Source organism: Plecotus auritus (assembly GCF_963455305.1).
Source record: "Plecotus auritus genome assembly, chromosome: 5".
Taxonomy (NCBI): Eukaryota; Metazoa; Chordata; class Mammalia; order Chiroptera; family Vespertilionidae; genus Plecotus; species Plecotus auritus.
In genome coordinates, this window is record NC_137776.1 from 135,435,754 (window position 1) to 135,463,733 (window position 27,980).

At 40.4% G+C, this 27,980-nt stretch overlaps 2 protein-coding genes across 6 annotated transcripts in view; one reads left to right on the forward strand and one right to left on the reverse strand.

Annotated features, from left to right (window-relative positions):
* The window catches only part of CDC37L1 (cell division cycle 37 like 1, HSP90 cochaperone), a 72,095-nt gene that overhangs the window by 10,785 nt on the left and 33,330 nt on the right, over window positions 1–27,980 (reverse strand). The window contains exons 6-7 of one of the 3 annotated variants that reach the window (XM_080669939.1): window positions 24,063–24,227; window positions 14,612–16,018 (exon numbers count right to left, since the gene is read on the reverse strand). In XM_080669939.1, coding sequence (XP_080526065.1) covers window positions 15,989–16,018; window positions 24,063–24,227 — 195 coding nt within the window. In that variant the 3' untranslated portion in view covers window positions 14,612–15,988. Of the gene's footprint in view, window positions 1–14,611; window positions 16,019–18,062; window positions 18,608–24,062; window positions 24,228–27,980 lie in introns of those variants that run through there. The other 2 variants (XM_080669937.1, XM_080669938.1) reach the window with 2 other exon arrangements.
* Window positions 1–27,980, forward strand: part of AK3 (adenylate kinase 3) — a 51,393-nt gene that overhangs the window by 7,018 nt on the left and 16,395 nt on the right. The window contains exons 2-5 of one of the 3 annotated variants that reach the window (XR_013960682.1): window positions 3,039–3,158; window positions 4,091–4,263; window positions 5,455–5,573; window positions 8,396–8,598. Coding sequence is in view for 2 of the 3 variants with exons in the window: in XM_080669941.1 (XP_080526067.1) it covers window positions 3,039–3,158; window positions 4,091–4,263; window positions 5,455–5,573; window positions 8,396–8,516 (533 nt within the window). In the remaining variant the exon portion in view is untranslated. Of the gene's footprint in view, window positions 1–3,038; window positions 3,159–4,090; window positions 4,264–5,454; window positions 5,574–8,395; window positions 11,322–27,980 lie in introns of those variants that run through there. The other 2 variants (XM_080669941.1, XM_080669940.1) reach the window with 2 other exon arrangements.

The window sequence follows — 27,980 nt, forward strand, 5'->3', positions numbered from 1 at the left end:
AGTGATAGATAGTCAGAAACATCGATGAGAGAGAAACATCGATCAGCTGCCTCTTGCACACCTCCTACTGGGGATGTGCCCGCAACCAAGTTACATGCCCTTGACCGGAATCGAACCTGGGACCTTTCAGTCTGCAGGCTGACGCTCTATCCACTGAGCCAAACCAGTTTTGGCTCTTATGACATGTTTTTTATTTTTAACATATTTTTATTGATTTCAGAGAGGAAGGGAGAGGGAGAGAAAGAAACATCAGTGATGAGAGAGAATCATTGATTGGCTGCCTCCTACATGCCCCCTACTGGGAATGGAGCCCACAACCTAGGCATGTGCCCTTGACTGGAATTGAACTTGGGACCCTTTAGCCCACAGGCCGACGCTCTATCCACTGAGCCAAACCGTCTAGGGCTCTTTAGACATGTTTTAAAAATAAACTTTTATGTACTTTGCTAAAAGTAATTTTGGCAGGAACTAGGTTAATTCTCTGTAGCCCTTGGCACATGTAAAAAGCAACTGTTATTCACAGGTTGGCCAGGCCCTCCTTTGTTCTTCATAGCTAACCAAACAAATTGCCTATTTATTTTTCCAAACAAATTCAGATATGAGGTGTGGTTGGTTTGGATAATATTATAAGAATGACCAAACTTTAATAGGAGATGTAGAATTAAAAATGGCTTTTTATATAATGCTAACACTTATCTCTCAGACAGATGTCTATATGTTTTAGAATTCCTGATTATTATCCTTAAAATCAAAAGTTGGTTTTAAACTTCCCTATTTTCCTCCAACCTTCCTCTTCTATTTTTATTTGTGTATACCTTTGTAGAAAATTAGCTTATTTTGAACAATCAACTTTTAAAGAGAGTAGAAGGGAGGGGGAGAGACACAGAGAGAAAAACATCGATGTGAGAGAGATGTTTGCCTCCTGCACACTCCCCAACCAGGGCCCCAGTGGAGCCTGCAACCAAGGTATGTGCCCTTGACCAGAATTGAACCTGGGACCCTTCAGTTCACTGGCCAGCACTCCATCCACTGAGCCAAGCCGGGTAGGGCCCAAATTTGTTAATTTTTGAATCCAAAAAGAAATAGTATTTTTATGAGGAGTCTGTTCAGATATAATCTATACTAATAAAAGGGTAATATGCTAATTAGACTGACGTCCTTCCGGACAAAGCCATGGTGGCAAGGCCAAAGCAGAGGCAGTTAGGGGTGATCAGGCTGGCAGGGGAGAGCAGTTATGGGAATCAGGCTGGCAGGCAGGCAAGCGTTTAGGAGCCAGCGATCCCAGATTGCGAGAGGGATGTCCTACTGCCGGTTTAGGATGACATCCCCTGAGGGTCCCAGATTGAAGAGGGTGCAGGCCAGGCTGAGGGACACTCCACCCCCCCTGTGCACGAATTTCATGCACCGGGCCTCTAGTATTAAATAATAGGAAATCAAGGGAATATATGTAACCAATTGTTCAAAGAATATGCTGGACAAGGTTCCTTGCATTTAATTTTGGGAGGGGGTAAAAATTTGAAATATAATAAATTTCTTAGACTTTGACATAGGAGTTGAATAATTTTTTTTCTTTTAAATAAACTCTAATGGGAGCATTACAGGCTTTAGATTTTAATAACTATTGTACACAAATGTTTATTGATATAGAGTTGTTAGTAATAAATGAAAAAGACTATTAGACTATGCATGGGACTATTTTTCACAAAACAAAATATTTAGAGGTTTTTATATTATTAGTTTTAACAAATATTATATCTTAATGGCTTTTTGTTTTGCTTACCAGGCATTTTTCATCGTTCCTTTAAAAAAAAAACAACACACCCCACACATTATTGATATAATTCACATAAAGTTAACTCTCTTGAAATATATGGTTCAGTGTTTCATATCACATTCAGAGTTGTGCAACCATCACAACAAGCAATTTTAGAACATTTTTATCACCTTAAAAAGAAAATCTATTCCCATTAGCAGTCATTCTGCATTTTTCTCTAATGCTCCCAAACCTAGGCAGCCACTAATCTTCCTTCTGTCTCATAGATTTGGCTATTGTGACCATTTCATATAAATGGAATGATACAATATGTTTTTTGTGTCACTTAGCATGTTTTCAAAGTTCACACACTTTATAACATGTATCAGTACTTCACATCTTTTTATGGCTGAATAATAAAATTTTGTATGGATATGCCACATTTTACTTCTCCATTCATTGCTTGATGGACATTTGGTTGTTTCTACTTTTTGGCTATTGTGAATAGTGTTGCTATGAACATTCATATATAAGTTTTGTGTGGACACATGTTTTTATTTCTCTTGTATATATACCCAGTAGTGGAATTACTACGTCATATGGTAACTGTTTAACCTTTTGAAAAACTGCCATACTATTTTCCAAATTGGCTACACCATTTATAATTCTACCAACAATATATGAGCGTTTCAATTTCTCATCATTCTTGCCAACACTTTTTATTTATCTTTCTGATTATAGCCATTCTAGTGAGTGTGAAGTGGTATCTCATTGTGGTTACCATTTGTTATTTCCCTAATGATTAATGATGTTAAGCATTTTTAATGTGCTTATTGGCTATTTATATATCTTCTTTTTGTATTCAAATCCTTTGCCCATTTTAAAAAGTGGGTTCTCCTTTTATTGTTGAGTTGTAAGAATTCTTTTTTTAAAAAATTTTTTATTGATTTTTGGAGAGGAAGGGAGAGGGAGAGAGATAGAAACATCAATGATGAGAGAGAATCATGGATCGGCTGCCTCCTGCAAGCCCCCTACTGGGGATCGAGTCCGCAACCCTGGGCATGTGCCCTTGACTGGAATGGAACCCGGGACCCTTCAGGTTGCAAGCCAACGCTCTATCCACTGAGCCAAACTGGCTAGGCTGTAAGAATTCTTTAGATAAAGATACAAGTTCTTTATCAGATCCATGATTTATAAAAAACGCTCTTCCATTCAATGGGTTGTCTTTTCACTTTTGTGATTGTGTAAGTTGCTGATTTGCTTTCCCCCACTCATTCTGCTGTAGAAATTGGTGTGTTAGCCAAGACTTTCATTGAACAAGGGAAGCTCATCCCAGATGATATCATGACTCGGCTGGCCTTGCATGAGCTGAAAAACCTCACCCAGTATAACTGGCTATTGGATGGTAAGTGACGTGTCACTAGCATTTCAGCTGCCCAGAATGAGTGCGGGCAGCAGAATGAGCATTTCCTGGGCACAGAGACCTCATGGATGGTGGGCAGAGAGCCCGAGTTCTGCCACGGCTCACCCTGAGTCGCCTTCTCTGGGCCTGCTTCTTCATCTGCATGGGATGGTTGTGGACTGCATGATTCCTAAGTTCCCTTCAGATGTGACTTTAGTTCCTTCCCCTCTTTTGAGAATATTTTATGGGAAGGGAGGATTACCACACAGGAAAGCTGGAGGGTAACTTAAAACAACTGTAAACTGGCAGAGGTGTGACCAAATGGGTTGATTTTTAGTTTCCAAAGAGAGAGAGAGAGAGAGAGAGAGAGATTTATTGTAAGCAATGGGTGCACATGATCACAGAGGCTGACAAGTCCCAGGATCTTCAGGGTGAGCTGGTAAGCTGGGGGTGCAGCAGGGCTTCCAGTCTGAAGGCCAGCAGGATCGAGCCCCAGGAAGAGCTGTGTCAGTTTGAGTCTGAAGGCAGGAGAAAGCCCACGTCCCAGCTCCACGGCAGGTGGCGCTCCCCTCTTTATTCAGGGGAGAGTCAGCCCTTTAGTTCTATTCAGACCTTCAGTGGATTAGATGAGGCCCACCCACATTAGGGAGAAAAATCTGCCTTACTCAGTCTACTGATTTACATGTTACTCTCATCCAAAACGCTCTCACAGACACACCCAAAATAATGTTTGACCGAATATCTGGGCACCCTGTGGCCCAATCAAGTCAACACATGAAATTATCACAGTTGCCCTACAGCTCTGATTCGCTTGGCTGGTATTACTGCTTCTGTTCAGATTGCTCAACATTCATTAATTCTCTTCCTTCTTCCCTCCCTTTCTTCCTTTATCCCTTCTCTCTCTCTCTCTCTTTTTTTTTTTTTTTTTGGTAAAGGTTTCCCAAGGACTCTTCCTCAGGCAGAAGCCCTGGATAAAGTTTATAAAATAGACACCGTGCTTAATCTGAAGGTGCCCTTTGAGGTCATTAAGCAGCGCCTCACAGCTCGCTGGATTCATCCAGCCAGCGGCCGAGTCTACAACATCGAATTCAACCCTCCCAAAACTGTGGTGAGTAGTTGTGATGGAACTGGCCTTCCACATAGCAGTCTCCGAGTCCTCTTGCTCTCATAGGCAGAAGTTTTATGACCTTGGAAAATCCTTCCTGCCCCAAACTCCTAAGGGTACAGTCTCAGGCTCTGGTGTAGTCCTTGTCTGGTCCACTCAGTTTGTTAGTGGAGGCATCCCAGGAGTGACAGGGGTTTGTTATTCCTTCGAAAGCATTTACTGATTTTCTACTCTGTGTCAGGGGGTGTGTTAGGAGTTGGGGCAATAGGGATTAGTGACACCTTGGCTTATTTAGGTCAACATAAGAATGCCCAAACCTATAGAGAATTTCTATAAAAATTTGAACCAAATATGATACGTCTGGAAACAAGATCCCAACAGACTGAGAAAAATGCTCCCTAGAATGGCAATTGACAGCTTCTTTCATGCATTTGGAATTAAGGAGGGAACATCAGGAAGATGACAAGAAGGTGGGGATTGGATTACAGGATAGTTAACAAGATTATATGCTCTCTTGAGGGTGGCTTCTGAGGGGTCTGAGTCATTTCAAAGGTGTGTCACCTAGATGCACAGAAACAATGGACAGGGCTTACTTAAGGCAAAGATAAACCTTTTCCTAAAGAAATTATATGCCTGGGGCATGACTACCCACTATGACCTGCCCATTTAGGAATTTATGATTGGGTCACCTTGTGAGGATATTTTTTGTAAGACCCCTTTTTCGTCCACAACATGAAATTATTTAGAGGCTGCTTAGAAAACCTTTTACTCTAGCCCTGACCCGTTTGGCTCAGTGGATAGAGCGTCGGCCTGCGGACTCAAGGGTCCCGGGTTCGATTCCGGCCAGGGGCGTGTACCTTGGTTGCAGGCACATACCCAGTGGGGAGTGTGCAGAAGGCAGCTGATCGATGTTTCTCTCTCATCGAAGTTTCTGACTCTCTATCCTTCTCCCTTCCTCTCTGTAAAAAATCAATAAAATATATTTGAAAAAAAAAAGAAAAGAAAAGAAAACCTTTTACTCTAAGGAGGTGACTGACATGGCTCTGTGCTGCAATGATCTGGGTTTGGATTTGATTCCATTTATTTAAAAGTACATTTGTGTGCTTGGTGTTTGCATAGAGAAGAAATCTGTTAAAAAATCCTATAACTGCTTATAAAAATGTTTGATACCAGTGTGCCCTGACTCCCATTTAGGGCATCGATGATCTGACTGGGGAGCCGCTCGTGCAGCGTGAGGACGATAAACCGGAGACGGTTGCCAAGAGACTGAAGGCTTACGAAGCTCAGACAGAGCCAGTCTTGGAATACTACCAGTGAGTCTGTTGATTTTCAGAACTTCTCTTGCACGATCAAGCACTAAGGCAATTTTCAATCGTCCATACTTTACAGCTAAAATGTTAAAACATTAGAAGATCCAGTTCAAATTGAATTAGACCATAAAGGCAGTGCATTAGCATGTGTAATAGAGAAGTCCTGATGGTAGGTTGGGCTTCCATCATGCTTCAGTTTGATTAGTTTTGCCATTCTCTCAGCTTTGTATTGACTTTGACAGTTGCCAGGAACAGCCCTTTTCCTGAAGGGCTGAGGGGTCACCTTTCCCCAGTGAACACAAGCCTTAAGTGTCATGCAGACTGAACCCACTGGAACAGCCACTGTGGTCAGAGAATGCCCTGCACTAACTGCTGGAGGCCTAGGTTTCTGCCCATCTCTAAAGCAGTCACTGGGGTGGGAGTGATTGGTCCACACCTGGAGCTGGGAGTAGGTCAGTCTCACCCAGATTCTGCTGTCTGGAGGGAGGGCTGGAATGAATGCTGGGGAAGCAATCCTAATAATATCCACTTCCTGTGCCTATAGGACAGAAGACTCAAATGGCAACCAATTCTCAGATCATTTATTTGGTTAATCATCTTTAAAAGCTTATATTCTTTTTTAAAAATATATGTTTATTGATTTCAGAGAGGGAGAGGGAAAGAGAGAGATAGAAACATCAATGATAAGAGCGAATCATCGATTGGCTGTCTCCTGCACGCCCCACACTGGGGATTGAGCCCACAACCCAGGCATGTGCCCTGACCGGGAATCAAACCGTGACCCTTGTTTCATAGGTTGACGCTCAACCACTGAGACACACTGGCCAGGCTAAAAGCTTATATTCTAACCTAGTTTTGTTTGCCCACAACAAAATATGGTATCTATACTAAATAATATTTAACTCAGGCTAAGAAACAATCCAGTTTCCTTACCCATCCCCTCTCCTTTTATTCATTCACTTACTGAATAATGATACAGTTGTCAGGACAGAACAGTGTTGTGTTTAGGGCACAGACTCCGGAGCCAGATTAAGCTCAAATCCCAGCTCCTCCTTTATTATCTTGGTCTTAACCTGTTTTCTCCTCTGCAAAATGGGGGTTAGAAGGTTGAAAGATTGAGTTCATATGTGTAACTCTTAGAATTATTTCTGACACATAGCACTTTATAATGATCAGTTGTTGTTGTTGTAATAGGGAAAGTATGCAGTGAAACTAAAATAATAGTCTGTAAATTGTTTTAATAGCTATTTCTAGAGGTTAAAATTATAAGGGAGTTGGCGATCCACTTTCTACAGTAGCTGTTACTGTAATTTTGTGATTTGTGTAATGATGCTGGCTCTGCAGACTGCCAGCACCGGGACCCTGGGCAAGGGATTCAACCTCTATGCCACAAATTTTTCATTTGTAAAATCAGGGCAATATTAAATAGTACCTCCTTTATAGGGTCATTAAGGGAATTAAGTGAGAGAATCCACGTAAAGACTTATGGCAGCCCTGGCACTATTAAATCACTCAGTGTTAGCTATTATTTACCCTGCCCAAGCCCAGGAAACTGTCACCTTCTATCTGGGGGTGAAGCAGAGAGCTGGGTAAGTGATATTTATAATAAAACGTGCTTATACCAATCAGGGACCTAATTCACACTAGTCTAAGCAAAAGATAAATTTATTGGTCCTATAACTAAAATGTCCAAAGGTGAATGCTGGGTCTAGCTTGTTCAGTGTCCTCGGGCTCGTCACTCTCAGCTCCATTTTCCTGTGTTGGCCTCAATCTCAGGTGGGCTCTCCCTGTGTAAGTCCCTCAACTCCTGCTTACCGCACTTAACCTCCTACTAGTTCAGCTACCCCAGCAGAAAAAAGAGCCTCTTGGCCAACAGAAGTCCTAGAGTTGGCACTGATGAGCTCATCATGTCCATCCTTGAAGCTGGGAAGTGGGGACAATCCCACTGGAATCTTGTGACCATTTCCGTAAGCCAGAGGACACCACTGAAACCAAAACCCAGGTGTTCCAATGCCCAGCCAAATGCCTCTCTCTCTTGATCACACAGACCTACACTTATGGAAACCCTACATCAACATTATCATATCTAATAAAAGGGTAATATGCAAATTAACTATCACTCTGTCACAAAGATGGCAGTGCCCAAAGCCACAAGATTGCGGCGCCCAGTCCTCTCAGTCCTGGGGGAACGGCCGCTGAGAGCAGGCAGCTTGAGTGGCCTGGCGGAATGCTTGCTTCGTCGCTGTGCCTGGAGCCAGAGTGGACACGGACAGGGACAGGGGGCTGGCCCGCAGCCTCCACGGCCGAGTGCAGGCCTGGAGAGGAGACAGAGGGCCCACCTCCCACAGAAGCAGCGCAGGTCCTCCAGCTTCCCACAGAATCGGCGTGGGTCCCTCCCGGCCCCCGTGGAAGCAGCATGGCTCCCTCCCGCCTCCTGCGGAAGTGGCGCAACTCCCTCCTGGCTCCCATGGGTGCCAGCAGCTCGCTTCCGCCTCCTGTGGAAGCCACATGGCTCCCGTGGAAGCGGCGGGCAGCCTACTGCGCGCAATATTGTGCAATGGGCTACTAGTCCTATATAATAAAAGGCTAATATGCAAATTGTCCCCTCAACCAGGAGTTCAACCAGGGGGTGAGGCCAGCCGGCCAGCCACCCATGGCCCCTCCCCCTGGCTGTCCCCACCCCTGACTGGCCCTCCCCACCCCAATTGGGGTTGGTGCTGGCCGGTCAACCTTGCAGCCAATTGGGTCTCTAGTCTTTTAAGAATCACTCTGAAAGAGTTTATGAGAAAGACTCAGACTTGTGTTTTTGGTTTTGTCACCTTTAGGAAAAAAGGAGTGTTGGAAACATTCTCAGGAACCGAAACCAACAAGATCTGGCCCGATGTATATGCCTTCCTACAAACAAAAGTGCCACAAATAAACCAGAAATCATCAGTTACTCCTTGAGGAAAAGCCCGTGTAACTAGTAAGATGAGCAGAAGCTCCTTATCCATGCATTCAGAAGCTCCTTGTCCTAAGACTCAGACATGTATGAATTCTTCAAAAATTATATTAGTTCATTTCTACTGATTTTATTCTGGAAATTAAGATGTGCCAAATGAGTCAGATACTAAGATTTGTCTTTTGACATCATCTAGTATGTTTTATCCAGTTATCTTCCATGGGTGTACAATTTGAAAACATCAGAGATGTCTAACAAAACTTTTGAAAAGTCTTTTAAAGCATAACTAAAAGAGCAATCAGTTGCACTCTAACTTTTGTTCAGAAGATTAAGTGGTTAATACCATTTCCTTATTTTTCTGGAAAAGAAAAAAAATTCCATGTCATTTGGGAAAAGTCTCATCAGAGGCTTTTGCTTAGAGTGATGCCAGAAAAGCCATACCTAGCTCCGTGGGACACAGTGTTGTGGTACACTGTGTCTATAAAATTCCAGAAAAAAGCAACTGGATTTACAGATTAGTTGCAGGATGCAAATTCACTGTTGCCTCTAAACAAAGAAATTTATAAGCTAGCCATATATGTTGTACTTATTTTGTTGTTAAATGGACCTTCAAGTTACTCAGAATTTTCAATTTGCCATAAAAATGTATCAGTTAGCATATAGGAAAGTATATTAGAAATTGACATAAGTCCTGCAAAAAGATTGGAGTTGAATTTTCAAAGGGAAATGTAAAGACCTATGTTTTCATGTTACTTTGGTTAAGAGATGTGCTTTTGGATCTACTTGCCAGTTTCTCTTTTTAATCAAAATGTCTTATCTGCCTTGATGAGTAACATTCAAATATTATATAAAAAAATTAAAAAAAAACAAACCCATGGCACTAGGTAAAGTAAGCAGGCGCTGTCATTGGGAAACAGATCACGTTTGCCTGGGGAAAATTCCCTTGACAAATGTAGCAATCAAAATTAACTGGTATGGCAATGAAAGGGATGCCAGGATGAGGAACTAATTGAGTTTGCTGAAGGAGTTTAATCCTAGCATTCACTGCTGTCCTATCTTAAGAGTAAAGATGCTGATGAGTGTAACCTAAGCAGCTGTTCTAAAAAATAAAAACGATGTGATTCCTTACTGGGGCCACAAGGATGCATGCGTATGTACTGTGGTCTGGTAGGAGGAGTGGAGCAGTACAAGAAGCGGAGAAACTCGACTGTATCTTCAATGGCATATGTGCTCTGACTTTGCTTGGTGCCAAATCAAATGAAACAAGTCCTTGTACAAACTATTATTAACAGAAAATATGATCTGTTTTATTCTAGGCACTTAAAATTCAACTGCCAATAAGTGGTTCTTATGTATTTTGTGGGGAGGAAAAAACTTTTGATTTTTTTAAAAACTCAATTTGATCTTTCAAAATGGACCAAGGCTTTTAAAAAGGGTTACAGCCAACAATCTGTTCTTTGTAAAACTTTCTATAATGTCTTATTTGAATGTTACTGTTATGTGCTTTCTAAAAAATGTTGTGAACTACTAAACTTATGAATTATTACCAGTTTATCAGGCATATGTTAGTATTAAGGCATAGAACACAGTTCCATTTTAGAACTGTGGGTACCACTTTGTCTTTGGTAGTTCACAGGGCCCACTCCTTTCCACCTTCCGTTCTCATGCCCTGATGACTCACTGGCTTCTGAATTAGTGAGTGGTTTCTATTAACTCTTAAAACAGTACACAGGCTGCTTTCATTTCATGTTATACTTTGCCTCATTCTATAAAGCAGGCATCCTCAAACTACGGCCCGCGGGCCACATGTGGCCCGCCGAGGACATTTATCCGGCCCGCCGGGTGCCGCTGCCTGTCCTGCTTAGCAGCCGACTCGTCCCGGGCCCGCAGTGCACATAGGAATTTGTTCATAGTTTTTTTTTTAAACTATAGTCCGGCCCTCCAACGGTCTGAGGGACAGTGAACTGGCCCCCTGTTTAAAAAGTTTGAGGACCCCTGCTATAAAGTATTGCAGTCATATGGGCCTTCTTGACACCCTTAGGAGATTTGGAATAAAAAACAGGCAGAAGAACATGGTTATGAAATAAAGGACTTATCTTCCCTATCACCATTCCCTCCCCCCTCCCAAAACACCAAACCCAAAGTTTTGCACATATAGCCATTACTTTATTTTATATAAAACACTTGCATTATTGTTTTTTTTTTCTTTATTAAAGCAAACAAAAAGAACTTGTTTTATGCTGAGTTACTATCATAGACCAGCAGTCACCAACGGGTGATCCGCAGACCACTGGTGGTCCGTGAGGTCTGAAAGGTTAGTGACGGCTGTCATAGACAGTTCTGATGAAGACTATCATTGCTGAGGAGCACATCTGCTAAAAAACATGATGCTGTAATGACATGATTTATGTGCTATATGGAAATGTTTGGAGCTGAATGCCATGGCTAGAGGCTACTATGTCTTAAAGGATAATGAGAACTATACTTAACCCCATTACCCTATTTTCTGGAGTACCATAGTTATTTTGGTGCAACTTATATAAGCAAAGTATGTTGTGGGAAATGGATATTGGCAGTTAATACCATCAGAAAATTTATTCCTCAATTCCATTTGAAATAGGTTAAATACTGGCTTAAATTCCTAAACCCCAGCCCACAGATACCCCCTCCTCCCCGCCCCGCCCCCTACAGCTATTCATAATGGCATTCCAGCAAAGTATTTTGGATACTCATTGTGGCAAAACTTACCTATGTTAAAAACAAATCATGCTAATTACAGACCTCAAATTAAACTGTTGTAATACTTGCTACTACTAGCAAGAATGAATTTATTTTTTGAAACATATTTCTTATTGATTTCAGAGAGGAAGGGAGAGAGATAGAAACATCAATGATGAGAGAGAATCATCCATTGGCTGCCTCCTTTACACCCCCTTCTGGGAATCAAGCCCATAACTGGGACATTTGCCCTGACTGGGAATTGAATTGTGACCTCCTGCTTCATAGGTTGATGCTCAACCACTGAGCCACACAAGCTGGGCTAAATTTGTATTTTAAAACATGTTTATAAGTTGTGTCTTCTCATTGACAAAAGAAAATATTCCCAGACACTAGTAAACTGCAGAAACAGCTTTCTTGTCTTCACAATCCAAGATTGTGATTTTGGCAGTTACAATTTAAAAATGTTTAAATCCATTCAAAATAAAGTCTAGCTGTGCTTAAAGCTTTTGGGAAAAGCTGATATATTTTGTAATGTTCATACCTTACTCAATCTGCCTTTTTTTTTTTTTTTTTTAAGAAAGCTCACTAGCCCCACTGGTGTTGCTCAGTAGCTGAGCACTGACCTGTGAACCAAGAGGTAATGCACGGTTCAATTCCCAGTCAGGGCACATGCCTGGGTTGCAGGCTCCATCCCCAGTAGGGGGCATGCAGGAGGCAGCAGATCGAGTGTGTGTGTGTGTGTGTGTGTGTGTGTGTGTGTGTGTGTGTGTATATATATATATGCATTGAGTAAAGTTAATCTGGCATGCCACACTGCACTTTGGAAGGATTTTACCAAAGTGTAAAACAATCTGGCGATGTGTCATATTTCACCAATGGACTCTAAATAAATGTTTGAAAAGTAAACAGCACGAAGAATCATGCTGTTTAAAAAAACAAGAGAGAGATTTAGGAATTTTTATTTTCCTATTTAGAAAAGATCTAACTTCAAGTCTAATTATTTAAGACTTATGAGAATGGTTGTGACGTATCAGATGGTAAGCAATTTTAATCTTTTATTCATCTTTGTATCCTTCCATTAGCTTATGTAGCAAGCAAGCAAATACTTCTCAGACCTGTGAAACAGTACATACATGTCCATTATAGATGGGAAATGGATGCATAGAATTTAATAAAACATGTATGATAGAGGCAAAATTGAAATTTAAAAGCCCCTCCTCCTACCAAAAGTGAAAAAGCCTAGCTGAAACCCAGCCAAGTACATTTCTGTCCCACATCAATTTAAGAACTGAGATACATGACTGACCTTGAGAACAGTAAATTGACATCTTTTTATTTTTTTCTGAAAATATCCCAAGATTAATAACTTCAGGATCACTTGGTCTAAACCTACAATCATTTTTTTATTCTGTAAGAAAATCTATTTACTAGCCTCATGTTCTTTGGGCAGCATGTTTATTCACTTTAAAAAGAGCAATAGGAATGCTAATCTGAAAGATTTTCCTAAAGGTATAGATCATAAGCTAATTAGGCAAAACTTGAAATAACCCATTAATGATACAATTAGATACTAATGGTATAATTGGATGAAAATGTTACCTATCTGTCTCTCTCAGAGAATAATTTTAAATTAGTATTATTTCCACTACCATTGATAAAATGAGATAACAGGAAATAAATGGAGTGATAGCTATTTTATTAGAATACTAATTTTATCAAATGAAACAAGAACCCTTGATGGATATATTTTTTTAAATATCTCTTTATTGATTTCAGAGCAGGAGGGAGGGAAAGATAGAAATATCAACAATGAATCATTGATCAGCTGCCTCCTGCACGCCCCCTACTGGGGATCGAGCCCGCAACCTGGACATGTGCCCTTGACCAGAATTGAACCTGGGACTCTACACTCTCTCCGCTGAGCCTAACTGGCTAGGGCCTTGATGGATTTTTAAAAATATATATTTTTATTGATTTCAGAGAGAAAGGGAGAGCGACAGAGAGATAGAAACATCAATGATGAGTCATTTATCAGCTGCTTCCTGCACGCCCCCTACTGGGGATCGAGCCCGCAACCCTGGTGTGTGCCCTTGACTAGAATCGAACCTGGGACCCTTCAGTCTGCAAGCTGATGCTCTATCCACTAAGCCAGTGGTCGGCAAACCGCGGCTCGCGAGCCACATGCAGCTCTTTGGCCCCTTGAAGGTGGCTCTTCCACAAAATACCACGCCCTGGGTGAGTCTATTTGAAGAAGTGGCGTTAGAAGAAGTTTAAGTTTAAAAAACTTGGCTCTCAAAAGAAATTTCAATCGTTGTACTGTTGATATTTGGCTCTGTTCACTAATGAGTTTGCCGACCACTGCACTAAGCCAAACAGGCTAGGGCTTGATGGATGCTTTAAAAAAAAAAAAAAAAAAAAAAAATATATATATATATATATATATATATATATATATTTTTTTTTTTTAAATAAATCTTTATTGTTCAGATTATTACAGGTGTTCCTCTTTTTTTCCCCCTAGCTCCCCTCCACCTGATTCCCCACCTCACCCCAAGGCCTTACCCCCCTCCACTGTCTTCATCCATAGGTGTAAGATTTTTGTCCAATCTCTTCCTGCACCCCTCTCACCCCCTCCCCCCTGAGAATTGTCAGTCCACTCCCTTTCTATGTCCCTGATTCTATTATATTCACCAGTCCATTCTGTTCTTCAGATTTTTTATTCACTTGATTTTTAGATTCACTTGTTGGTAGGTATGTATTTGATGTCACTTTGTTGTTCATAATTTTTATCTTTACCTTTTTCTTCTTCTTCCTCTTCTTAAAGAACACCCTTCAGCATTTCATGTAATCCTGGTTTGGTGGTGATGAACTCCTTTAGCTTTTTCTTGTCTGTGAAGCTCTTTATCTGACCTTCAACTCTGAATGATAGCTTTGCTGGGTAGAGTAATCTTGGTTGTAGGTTCTTGCTGTTCATCACTTTGAATATTTCTTGCCACTCCCTTCTGGCCTGCATAGTTTCTGCCGAGAAATCAGCTGACAGTCGTATGGGTGCTCCCTTGTAGGTAACTAACCGTTTTTCTCTTGCTGCTTTCAAGATTCTCTCTTTGTCTTTTGCCCTTGGCATTTTAATTATGATGTGTCTTGGTGTGGTCCTCTTTGGATTCCTCTTGTATGGGGTTCTGTGTGCTTCCTGGACTTGTAAGTCTATTTCTTTCACCAGGTAGGGAAAGTTTTGTCATTATTTCTTCTAATAGGTTTTCAATATTTTGCTCTTTCTCTTCTTCTGGCACCCCAAAGATTCGGATGTTGGTACGCTTGAGGTTGTCCCAGAGGCTCCTTACACTATCTTCATATTTTTGGATTTTTTCTTTTTGTTTTTCTGGTTGGGTGTTTTTTGTTTCCTCATATTTCAGATCTTTGGTTTGATTCTTGGGGTACGTTGATCTACAGTTGAGTTTCTGTATATTCTTTATTTCAGACAGTGTATGCTTAATTTCTGACTGGTCCTTTTCCATTTTTTTGGCATTCTCATTAAGGTCCTTGAAGGTCTCACTAAGCTCCTCGGAGGTCTCATCAAGTTTCTCGGCAGTTTTTAGAAGATTCTTAAGTAACCTTATAAATGTGGTTCTGAACTCTATGTCGTCCATTAGTTTGCTTTCCTCCATTTCTCTCATTCGTGACATGTTTCTTTGTCTCCGCATTTTGCTGCTTCCTTGTGTTGATGGAGTGGCTTTGTGTGGTAGGTGACCTATAGGGGCCAGTAGCTCAGCCTCCCCAATCACCTGAGGTGGACGTCTTTGGTACACCCCTTTGTTGGCTGAGTGCAAAGTCTTGGTGTAGTTAAGTCTTGATTGCTGTTGGTACACTGGGAGGAATTGACCTCCAGGCCAATTGGCTGTGAGGACCCGCTGTGTCTATAATGGAAGAACTGCTGCGCTGGAGACACGCTTATGGTGCAGGACTTGTTTCAGTTGGGCTTTGGTGCTCACTGAGTCTGTCTCTTGAATGTGTCACTTATGGATGTGAGGAGTTGAAATCTGGTGTCTCACACTGACCACTAGGTACACTGGCTTCTGGATCTCCAATGGGGTGCAGGTCAGCTACTGTCTGAGGCCACCCAGCAGGAGCTACAGCAAGAACTACAGTTTTCTCCTCTTTGCTTGGGGTTTGGAGGTTTTGGAGCTGTCTGACCCGGGCTGCAAGTTTGCTAGGTTAAGCTGTGATAGGGCAGGCCATTCATATGCTAAAGCCGCTGCTTGGAGCTTGGGTGGGTTCGTAGATTGTGCAGGGTGGGGTCTCAGGGAGTGACTAGGCTAGGGCGTGGCAAACAGCGATGGCTGCCAGTAAGCCGGCTCTGCGGCTCTGCGTCTCTGACCGTGTCCCCGCGTCCCGCGCCCCAGCACAATAAACAATTGTTCCTGCGCGCCTCACTTTCCGACCCCACGGCAGACAGTCCAGCTTCTCCCCGTAGGAGTTTGGGTCCCCCGCGTCTCCCCAGAAACGAGTTCAGAGTAATCGGGGAGCTTATCTCCCTTCGGGTTGAAAACAGCAGCGCTCCCAGTCACCCGTTGCCAGCCCGATTCGCGCGTCTCCGTACCTCAGCTTTTCAGCACTTGTGCACCCCTCAATGCTGTTTGCTCTTTCCTTCTAGTTGTAGAACTTCCACTCAGCCAGCTTTCCCGTGGTTCTGGGTGATAGACGCTTTGTCTTTTAGTTGTAGTTTTGAAATTGTTGTGCGAGGCAGCAGTTTAGGTGTTTACCTACGCCGCCATCTTGGATCTTTTGTCTAAAAAATATATTTTATTGATTTTTTACATTGAGGAAGGGAGAGGGATAGAGAGTTAGAAACATCGATGAGAGAGAGACATCAATCAGCTGCCTCCTGCACACCCCCCACTGGGGATGTGCCCACAACCAAGGTACATGCCCTTGACCGGAATCAAACCCGGGACCCTTCAGTCCGCAGGCTGACGTTCTATCCACTGAACCAAACCGGTTAGGGCTTGATGGATGTTTTGATGTCAAAGTTGTTTCACTCATTTTTGTACTTTCCATGGTTTATGTCAAGAAAAACTGTCCAACCTGAAATATGAATTATCCCTTTGTTTACTATACTCTTACTATTTCTTAAGAAACAGAAAAGACAACACTTCTCTTAATAGGAATTAGTTCTTAGTACTAAAGAAAAAAGAAAAGAATGTCAATTTACTGTTCAGTATGTAAAAATTATAGTTTTTAAGTGCAAATCATGGCATCAGTCAGTGGCTTCTAAAATAAATCCAATCATACCTTCATATTCAAAACATAGAACACACTACCCCTTGCAAATAAAAAACATATACAGCTTTTAAAGAGCCCTTCAATAATACCTGTTTTAGAAAACAAAAAACCCTTGAAGCATTGTTTACTCAGTTCTTTGATAATATCTCTCCTTCCAGTCTAGTCATTACCTCGAACTTAAAAAAGACAAAATGAAATTCAAAATAATTTGGATGTTTACGGGGAAAGTGAAGTTGAGGAACAGAAAGTAATGGTTCAAGTATCATTTCTGTGAAATTGGGGATGTTACTCCTGTGTACATTATTCTCTATTTGATAGGAAGGGAAAAATAAGAGGTTGCTCCAGAACAGGAAAACAATACAAAACAAAACAAAAAGCTTCTGTAACTAGGTCATTGGTAAAAAAATTAAAAAAAAAAAGTACAGGCTGATAAATACTACCATATAAGTTAATCAAACATTTTATTATAGAGCATATCTTTATATCAAAAGCACAAAAGAGTTTTATTCGGAAAACGGGTAAGACTGTGATGTTACATAAGTATGATTCAATAATTCCAGTCCATTTCTATGGGTACTAAGTGCCTTATCACCCCAGTTAGTAAAAACAAGGTGCAAATGAGTCCATGGTTACAAGTCTGATCATCATATGGGTCCCTTAGCAATATTTGGTTTTACAAGTTGAGACATGTATACCTAATCTCAGTCATCTTCCAAATGTTTGCTACTAGTCTCAATGGGATTGAACCAAAGACTATACCCAATACAAATCAAAGCTCATGTCCTATAAGTCAGAAGATTAACCCTCACATAATGATAGCATAATTAGCACTGTCATCTAATTCCAAATAAAATGAATCATCAAACATCCTCTTATATTTGAAGTGAATTATATTGGAAGTAGTAAAACTCAGCAGCATTCTATGGTAACTGAGCTAGAGAGAAATGACAAATGCAGTAAAAGCCATCATTATCCACAAGGAATACCAAATTTGTAGAAGTAAATAGTTGGCAGCTCGAGGCAGTTAGCTCTACAAGATTTCTCTTGCCTTTAAAAAAAGTCCTTGGCTACATCAGAGTGAAATGAACAATAAACCCAATTTTAAAAATCAGATTTTTCTTCTTATTTGTTCTTACAGGCCATTAATATTCTTTTAAAACTTGCTCCCTGAGAGATCCCAGACTATGTCAAGTAAAGAAATTAAGAGTGAGCTTGAAGATGGTTTTATTAAAAAACAAAACAAAAAACCCCCTCTATATTAGCTTTTTCACTTTTTAAATCACTATATCCCTTACTATTAAAAAAATCAAAGGGTAAAATCAACTTCTAAGGAATACAGTTTTGAGAATACTTAAGGGATTAATTTATTGTCTATAAATTTGATATTAGAGCTAAGAATCTAACTGATGGTGCCAAAAATACAAATGTATTATTAATTTTAAGGGGAAAGACTGTTTTAATTTGTATCACCCAGCTTATTTAGTAAAGCAGATTATCAACTACTGATTTATTGCTTTTAATATGATAAAACACCAGATGTGACAGCTAAATTAGCAGTAGGATACAAGGACATTTTTATCTTTAATCATTTTTGTAGAGTAGGGCATGTATACATCCATGTAAAAAGAGACTGTAGCAGATGCCTCCTAAAATCAACCAGTTCTTGTAAACATTGCATTTGTGCAGATTTTCATACTTTGATTCCAAAATTAAGAACAATAAGATTAAAGGCAAATTTAGTAGCAAAAAAACAAAGTCCAGTTTGACTTCTTGCAACATATGGTACCACTCCTCTCTTCAGAAAAAAGAGCCAAAACAAAAAAATCTAGCAGCGCATAAAAAAAATTTTTACAAAACATGTCAGTACTCTTTTCCCCTCCCATCAAAAACCGAACAAAAATAAAGTGCAGCACCCATAAAAGTGTCAAGAAAATAGCCAAGTTCTTCCTTTCTTATAACAAAATAGTACTTGGCCTCAGCAGTCTTAACCAAGTTATACAGTGTCCATCATTTTGGATTCATCATCTTCTTTATGTACCACTGAGTTTAAACTGCAGAGAGCTGTATTGATAGAATACTGAAGATAATCTGGATTCTGAAAAGAAAAGTATAGAGAAGAAACAATGGATGATAACTAGTTTATGCCAGTATATGCACATACGTATTCAGCTTCACATTCTGTTTTTCTCTGCAGTGTAGGAGAGTGGGCAAGAAGACAGACTTTGAAGTCAGACTTAGATTGAAACCCAAGATAAAGAGAAAGAAAAATAGACTACTACCACTTAATCCAAAGACATATGATAAAGACAAAAAGATGTGAAAAATACAAATGTAAAAAATACTTTTTTTCTTTTAATAAAACTGTGTAATTTTAATTATTTAATTATACAAAGCTACATCTTCCTTGTAATTATATGTAGCTATTGAAAATTTAAAATATAAATGGCTTTAAATCAGAAATGTATTTTGAAGATTATTATCTAATTAGAACAGTAAATACTAAAAATGCAACACTTGAATAAGGACAAATCTATATACTGAGTAAAAATTATAGCTATCTTCAGAGTTTATTTTGGTTTCTCAAAGATTAAAACAAACTCAAGTGAGAAATCTTTACTCTTTTGAAAGGTACTCAGACCTGTATTTTAAAAACTGAGTGTAAAAGAACAGTTTAATTTAGGTTTTAGTTATTTTGTAGACACAAGAACAACTCATAAATGTTCTATTTGTCCATTTCTAAAACTAGGAACAGAAAACCTTATTCAGTGAATGCAAAAATAAAACCACTGAGTGTCAAAGCACCATGAATAGGGACATAAGCCCTTAAGACCTAGGAGTTTAGATAATTCTTCCCCAAGAATTCGATTTTCTCTACTCAATTGTTCTGAATATCTGCCAGCAACTTAGAGTTTTACTACCTATCACCTAGTTTCTTTTAATATCAACACCAGTGAGGAAAACAGTCCAAATAGGGGATAGATGTCTCAAACCCCCCTAAATAAAAATACAATACTTTGCCCTAGCTGGTTTGGCTCAATGGATAGAGCGTCAGCTTGCGGAATGAAGGGTCCCGGGTTCGACTCTGGTCAAGGGCACATGCCAGGGTTGCGAGCTCGATCCCCAGTAGGGGGCACGCAGGAGGCAGCCAATCAATGATTCTCTCTCATCATTGATGTTTCCATTTCTCTCTCCTCCCTTCCTCTTTGAAATCAATAAAAATACATGTTAAAAATATATATATAATACTTTGTGATTTTTTTACTTTAAAAGTAAAAAAGCTAGCCAGAAGTTGTATTATTCTCAATCAGGTCTTTATGAAGGAAGTGGCCCTAATAACTGACCAAGGTGTGGAACACTAAATATTGGACCCCAGTCCTGCCTCTACCACTTAATATAATGCAAACCTCAGAGAGAAAATAATTTATCACAACTTAATAGAATTAAAAGCTAGCATATAGGATAAGCCTAATAGTAACTATTACATATGTCTTTATCAAGAAGCCTTATTTTAGTTTTCTCAAAACTAATGATAATGATATTTGGCTTATTTCTCAAGGTTGTCAATCTAAAAAATGAAATTAAAAGCTAAAATGTTACCCAAATTTAAATTGTATAAAAAGTTATCAATACTCGCATTACATTATCCCATTCTCTACAGAAATAGAATGCTAAGATCCAATTCCAAAGTTCTTCAGAACAGAAGTTTCTATTAAGGCAAGGCTCCAGTTTTCCTTGAGAGTTGGCTAAGAAGATTCTCCAGAACTCATCTAACCCATCTTCCTAAGAACTGCACGACATCATCATGAAGAGACTTAAATACACCTAACCATAATCTATACTTAAATTCCACTGATTACCCCCTATTCTCATCTAGAAACATTCTCAACATATTTCTTGTCCCATTGACCAGTTCTTCCCAAGAGCACATGACCGAGTGTCTTGTCCTATTTCTTGTATATGATTCAACAACAATTATGGTATAGATCCGTGGTCGGCAAACTGCGGCTCGCGAGCCACATGCGGCTCTTTGGCCCCCTGAGTATGGCTCTTCCACAAAATACCATGGCCTGGGCGAGTCTATTTTGAAGAAGTGGCGTTAGAAGAAGTTTAAGTTTAAAAAATTTGGCTCTCAAAAGAAATTTCAATCGTTGTACTGTTGATATTTGGCTCTGTTGACTAATGAGTTTGCTGACCACTGGTATAGATGAATAAGCGGTGAAGTAGGATAGAAATCCAGGATTAGAATATTAGCTCCATCATTTATTGTATTGACTTCAGGCAAATTACTTAATTCTCCACAGTTTATTTATCCATAATATGAGTGAAAAAGAATCATAGGGCTTTTGAGATCATTAAATGATACAACATATAATAATAGTGTTTTGCAACCTATAAACTGATATAATAAAAATGGGGTATTATGGTAAGCTTTTCTTCCAAATCTTCTCTCAGTTGACAACTTAGCCCCTCAGGTTGCCTCTCATCTTATCATATTTCCCTCACCAGTTGATAGTCCTATGCATCTAGCTGAAATCTTATCCAGGCCTTCTCTCCCTCAGAAGGAGTAAACTAGGATGCTCTTCTCCCAGCATGATGAATTAAATCTAAACAATCCTAGTAATGTCAGCAATTCAAAACTGTCAAAATTGTATAAGTACAGGTCCTTAGTCAAAATTACTGAGGATACCTAGCAGCAGATCTTAGTTGCTATTTGATACACAGAACAAGAACTCTCAAACTGGAAGCAACTTTTTGATAATATAATATCTCAAGATACTTTAACATGTATCTTTCTCTCTTATATTAGAATCAATGATATCATTCAAAAAATTTTTTCCTTTACATTCATTATGTGACTTCTTAATTTTAAGTTTCTACACTGGACTTGACAGTGACTTAGTCATAAAATTACCTTAAAAAGACTAGTACCCTGTGGGCTCAAGGAAATGAAGAGAAAATCATCACTATATCTAAACAGCAATAAGAGAGAATTCATGGGGAAAAATCAAGGGGGAATATTACTTGTTTAACTACGGGTAGCATAACTAATTATTTAAAAGTCAGACTTTGATTATTTCCATCCTTCAGAATAACATTTTTGGCTGTCTTAAATATGACCAATTGCTTTCCTAAATTGTCCCTTTGTCTTATAATACATGTGACAACTGAAATGGCGAAATTATAGAGACATAAGTTCAAGACATTGAAAAATCTCAATTCCTGCTTTATGAAATTTAAAAATAAACAGGGCTCTCCTCACATTGTCTTCTGAATGAGAATTTCCTTTTCCTTGTGTAGGCAACAGACTAAACTTTAAGCTAAAGCTGGTCTTAAAATCTTGCAAATGAGAGATTACTGGGCTCAATTAAAATCCTACGAAAGTCAAAATGGGCATCAACTTTTTAATGACATTTTAAAATCACAATCCTAGGCAGATCGGTAGTCTAACCTCCTCTTCTTTTTGACATAAATGTTAGTGACATGGTTGATCTAACAGCCAACTTCAAAGAAACTCAAACAGGTGGCCTATATTATCAGAAAGAACAGTTTAGCATAAGCTATGTCAGTGGTCGGCAAACCGCGGCTCACGAGCCACATGCGGCTCTTTGGCCCCTTGAGTGTGGCTCTTCCACAAAATACCATGGCCTGGGCGAGTCTATTTTGAAGAAGTGGCGTTAGAAGAAGTTTAAGTTTAAAAAACTTGGCTCTCAAAAGAAATTTCAATCGTTGTACTGTTGATATTTGGCTCTGTTGACTAATGAGTTTGCCGACCACTGAGCTATGTTAATGTGGATTAAAAATGTTACACCTGGTAGGCAACACCAACAATTAGCAATACTAAATAAGCTCATGCAACAGATAACCTTGGTTGCCAATTAGATGTATGCTTTGAAGCTAATTCACTTTAATAAATTCTTAAACAGTATAGATCTACTCAGAAAAAAATGTTCCTCAGAGCTATCTTGAGAAGTTTATGATTGAAATAATAAATAGCTAACACTTGCCCTTAAACTGTGCTTAGGCACAACTCATCTCTTCTATTTTAAAAGAGTGGAATTTGGTGTCTCTTTAAATACCAAAGAAATGGAAGAGATTTAGTGCCAAAAGAGGGCATGAAATGAAACTCTGTTCTCTTTTAAGGTAAGAATTTTAGAATGGCCACACCTAGCCCAGCCTGCGTGGCTTAGTGGTTGAGTGGCAACCTATATACCAGGAGGTCACTAATCGATTCCCAATCAGGGCACATGCCCAGGTTGTGGGCTCAATCCTCAGTAGGAGGCGTGCAGGAGGCAGCTGATCAATGATTCTCTCTTATCATTGATGTTTTTATCTCTCTCTTCCTCTCTGAAATCAATAAAAAATTTTTTTAAATGGCCACACCTATACTATATAATAAAAGCCTAATATGCAAATTGACCATCACTCCAACATACAAGATGGCCGCCCACATGTGGTCAAAGATGGCCAATCCCATGTGGACACAAGATGGCTGCCACATGATGGCCAGCAAGGGAGGGCACTTGTGGGTGACGAGGTCAGCAGGAGAAGGCAGTTGGGAGGGATCAGGCCTGCAAGAGAGGGCAGTTGGGGGTGATCAGGCCTGCAGGGGAGGGCAGTTGAGGGGGACAAGGCCTGAGAGGAGGGCAGTTGAGGGGGACAAGGCCTGAGAGGAGGGCAGTTGAGGGGGACAAGGCCTGAGAGGAGGGCAGTTGGAGACGACCAGGCCTGCAGGGGAGGGCAGTTGGGGTGGATCAGGCCTGCAGGGGAGGGCAGATGGGGGTGATTAGGCCAGGAGGGGAGGGCAGTTGGGGAGGACCAGGCCTGCAGGGGAGGGCAGATGGGAGTGACCAGACCAGCAGGGGAGGGCAGTTGGGGGTGACCAGGCCTGCAGGGGAGGGCAAATGGGAGTGACCAGACCTTCAGGGGAGGGCAGTTAGGGGTGACCAGGCCTGCAGGGGAGGGCAGTTGTGGGGGACCAGGCCTGCAGGGGAGGGCAGTTGGGGACGACCAGGCCAGGAGGGGAGGGCAGTTAGGGGTGACCAGGCCTGCAGGGAGGCCAGTTGGGGGTTACCAGGACTGCAGGGGAGGGCAGTTGGGGGTGACCAGGCCAGCAGGGGAGGGCAGTTAGGGGTGTCCAGGCTGGCAGGGGAGTGCAGTTAGGGGCAATCGGGCCAGCAGGGGAGCAGTTAAGCATCAATCAGGTTGGCAGGGGAGTGGTTACGGGGTGATCAGGCTGGCAGGCAGAAGTGTTTAGGGGCAATCAGGCAGGCAGGCAGGCAAGTGGTTGGGAGCCAGCAGTCCTGGATTGTGAGAGGGATGTCCAAATGCCTGTTTAGGCCCGATCCCATCGGGCCTAAACGGGCAGTCGGACCTCACTCGAGGGGTCCCAGATTGGAGACAATGCAGGCTGGGCTAAGGGACGCCCCCCACACCCGTGCATGAATTTCGTGCACCAGGCCTCTAGTATTACATATAAGAAGAGTAGTCCAAAAGAACAAAAATTATGTGAACTATACATTTATAAATAAACATTTGCTTTTCCAACTTACCTGTGGTAAGGATTCTAATAAACCTATAGATCCAACACCAGAATGGAGAACATGATTCTGAACTGTCATAGGTTGAAAACTTGGTGATTGAGAATAAAGTCTGACTCTTGACTTGAAAGCTTCAAGTTCGTTTTTGAATGCTTCAAAATAACCTTCTTCCTCTGCCTAGAAAACACAGAATATAAAGACTGTTTTTGAAGACTTCTAGACCACAGAGTAAATTCTAACAAATTCTAATATAAATTCTTATATTAGGTCTGGAATAGAGGAAGTAAAGATGAGGTGAATAGTTTAAATGAAGAAACGACCAAGTTCCCTGTTAGATTTGTGAAAACTTACTGTTTTATAAAACAAACTAATAAATTATCCCTCTTTAAACAGACATAAATATAAAAAAAGAAAGTAGGCTTTTTTTTTGTTTGTTTTTCCCTTGATTTATCTGAATTCTTGACAAGATTCAAGATAGTCCTAATTTATCCTCTCACATTCTCCTTTCCTCTTCCCATTGCCAAGCAACAATCTAGGAATACTTTTAAAAACCTTATAACTTTCCACCAAATAATAAGGGGACACTATTACCTGTCTCTAGTGATTCTCAGATTCTATATTCCTTATCTGTAAAAGTTATGAAAACCAAGTAAGACTCAACACAGAATTTCATTATGGGAATATTTTAGTGTTTTAGTTAAGCAAGTACATTTTTTCCAGCATTATAGAAAGAGAAAAGTACAATGAGTTTACTGAGGTATAATATAAGCAAAAATCCCAATACAAAATATCCTGTTGGAAATAGCCTCCATTTATAAATGTTTCCACTGCAGATCAAGAATGACACAGTGCCAATTCTACACTAACAGAACGCAGGCTTTAAGTTCAAGTGGTAGAAGAGATTTTGTCAGTCTCATTCCTTAATATCACTGGGCCCATTTGTCTGCAATGCTATTTTTAATAATATGTTTTTATTCAGAGAGAGAGAGGGGAAGGGAGATGGATAGAGAGATAAAAACATCAATGAGGGGAACATCATCAATTGGCTGCCTCCTACACACACCCCTACTGGGGATTGAGACCACAACCCAGATATATGCCCTGACCAGGAATCGAACAAGCAACCTCTTAGTTCCTGGATCGATGGTCAACCACTAAGCCACACCAGCAGGGTAATGCTATTTTTTTTAAATGTAGTTCATGTTGTGTAATTAGATTAAAACCTGTGGATTAGTTATTAGTATCAATATCTATACAGATAATGCAGAAAATGTTCTATACTGCCATTCTATATTTTTACAAATAGAATTATTTAAGTATATTTATAGCATTTCACCTTGGCCAATATATGGTATTTGTGTGGACTTTTGGAATGTTAGTCTTTATATCCCCAAAATAATCTTTCTGAAATAGTTATGCAATAAACTATTAAAGGAATCAAGTAACACAATTGCTGGTCTTTCTGCATGCCTAAGACCTAGGGATTTAGATCTAGAGAAATTTGACTGATTTTTGTTTTATTAAGTAACCTATGGGTCACTTACTTAATTCTATGCTAATTTCCTCACTTGTAAAAGAGAATAAGCCTCGCCCTAACTGGTTTGGCTCAGTGGATAGAGCGTCGGCCTGAGGACTTAAGGGTCCCACGTGTTCGATTCCGGTCAAGGGCATGTACTTTGGTTGTGGGCACATCCCCAGTGGGGGGTGTGCAGGAGGCAGCTGGTCGATGTTTCTCTCTCATCGATGTTTCTGGCTCTCTATCCCTCTCCCTTCCTCTCTGTAAAAAAATCAACAAAATATATTAAAAAAAAGAGAATAAGCCTCATAAAATGTTATGAGGATTTAAGGAGTTAATCCATGAAAAGTGCTTATAATAGTACCTGGCACAAAGTAAGCACCCATGAAAGTTAATTCTTTAATTTAAAAAATGATTATTATGAATAGTGTTAAGATCTAAAGACTTCAGTGCCGACCTTCAACTAGGAAGAATCAGATACCTGCCGGGACCCTACAACCACAACACTAAGGGACCAGCTGCAAACCCACGAACCCAGGGTTTCAAGCAGCGGGAATACGCAGACTCAGACGAGCTCTGCACCTTCTCACAGAAAGGTCAGATTTTGCCCAGAGAAAGTCAACACAGGAGAGAGAGTGCTACATAACCAGACACCCGGGGAGGAGAGATTCATGGGAAGACAAAGAAACAACCCGCATACGAAAGAAAAGGAGGCATCAACAGAAAAGGAAGTAAACGAAATGGAGACAAGCAATATGTCAGTGAAAGATTTCAGAGAAATGGTCATAAGGTCGCTGAAAAGGTTGGAAGACAAATTCAACAATATGTGTGAGAACCAAGAGGAAATGAAGAAGAACCAAGAAGAAATGAAAAATGACATCACTGCAATAAAGAACTCAAAAGAAAGCATCAACATTAGACTAGAACAGTGGTTCTCAACCTTTCTAATGCCGCGACCCTTTAATACAGTTCCTCATGTTGTGGTGACGCCCAACCATAAAATTATTTTCGTTGCTACTTCATAACTGTAATTCTGCTACTGTTATGAATCGTAATGTAAATATCTGTGTTTTCCGCCCTAACCGGTTTGGCTCAGTGGATAGAGCGTCAGCCTGCGGACTCAAGGGTCCCGGGTTCGATTCTGGTCAAGGGCATGTACCTTGGTTGCGGGCACATACCCAGTAGGGAGTGTGCAGGAGGCAGCTGGTCGATGTTTCTCTCTCATCGATGTTTCTAACTCTCTATCCCTCTCCCTTCCTCTCTGTAAAAAATCAATAAAAATATATTTAAAAAAAATATATCTGTGTTTTCCGATGGCCTAAGGTGACCCACAGGTTGAGAACCACTAGCAGGGTCGCCTGAGACCAGCAGAAAACACAGATATTTACATTACAATTCATAACAGTAGCAGAATTACAGTTATGAAGTAGCAACGAAAATAATTTTATGGTTGGGGGTCACCACAACATGAGGAACTGTATTAAAGGGTCGCGGCATTAGAAAGGTTGAGAACCACTGGACTAGAAGAAGCAGAGGACTGCATCAGTGAGCTAGAAGACAAGGTAGGAAAGAATACCCAAGCAGAGCAGCATCTAGAAAAAAACCCTAAAAAACAGGAGGAGAGCCTAAGGGAACTTTGGGACAACACAAAACAAAACAACATCCACATAATAGAGGTGCCAGAAGGAGAGAAAACTGAGCAAGGAATAGAAAAACTGTTTGAAGAAATAATGACAGAAAACTTCCCTGATATAGGGAAGAAAAAACTCACACAAGTCCAAGAAGCTCACAAGAGTCCCAAACAAAATGAACCCCAAAAGGCTGAAGCCAAGGCAGATTATAACTAAACTGGCAAACACCAATGACAAAGTAAGAATCTTAAAAGCGGCCAGAGAGAGACATAAAGTTACCTACAAAGGATCCCCCATCAGACTAGTGACTGATTTCTCAACAGAAACACATCAGGCCAGAAGGGAATGGAATGAAATATACAAAGTCATGCAAAGGAAGGGTCTGAATCGAAGAACACTGTACCCAGCAAGGCTATCAATCAAAATTGAGGGTGAAATCAGGAGCTTCACAGACAAAAAAGGACTAAGGGAGTTTATCACCACCAAACCAGCAATGCAAGAAATGCTAAAGGGTCTGCTGTAAAAAGAAGAAATAGGAAGCGAAGAAGGAACACAGGCATAAAGAATAAAAATGGCGACAAACAAGTACCTATCAATAATAATTTTAAATGTAAATGGATTAAATGCCCCAATCAAAAGACATATGGTAGCTGAGTGGATAAGAAAACATGACCCATATATCTGCTGTCTACAGGAAACCCACCTCAGCAAAAAGTACTCACACAGACTTATGGTGAAGGGATGGTAAAAGGATTTTCAGGTGAATAGAAATGAAAAAAAAAA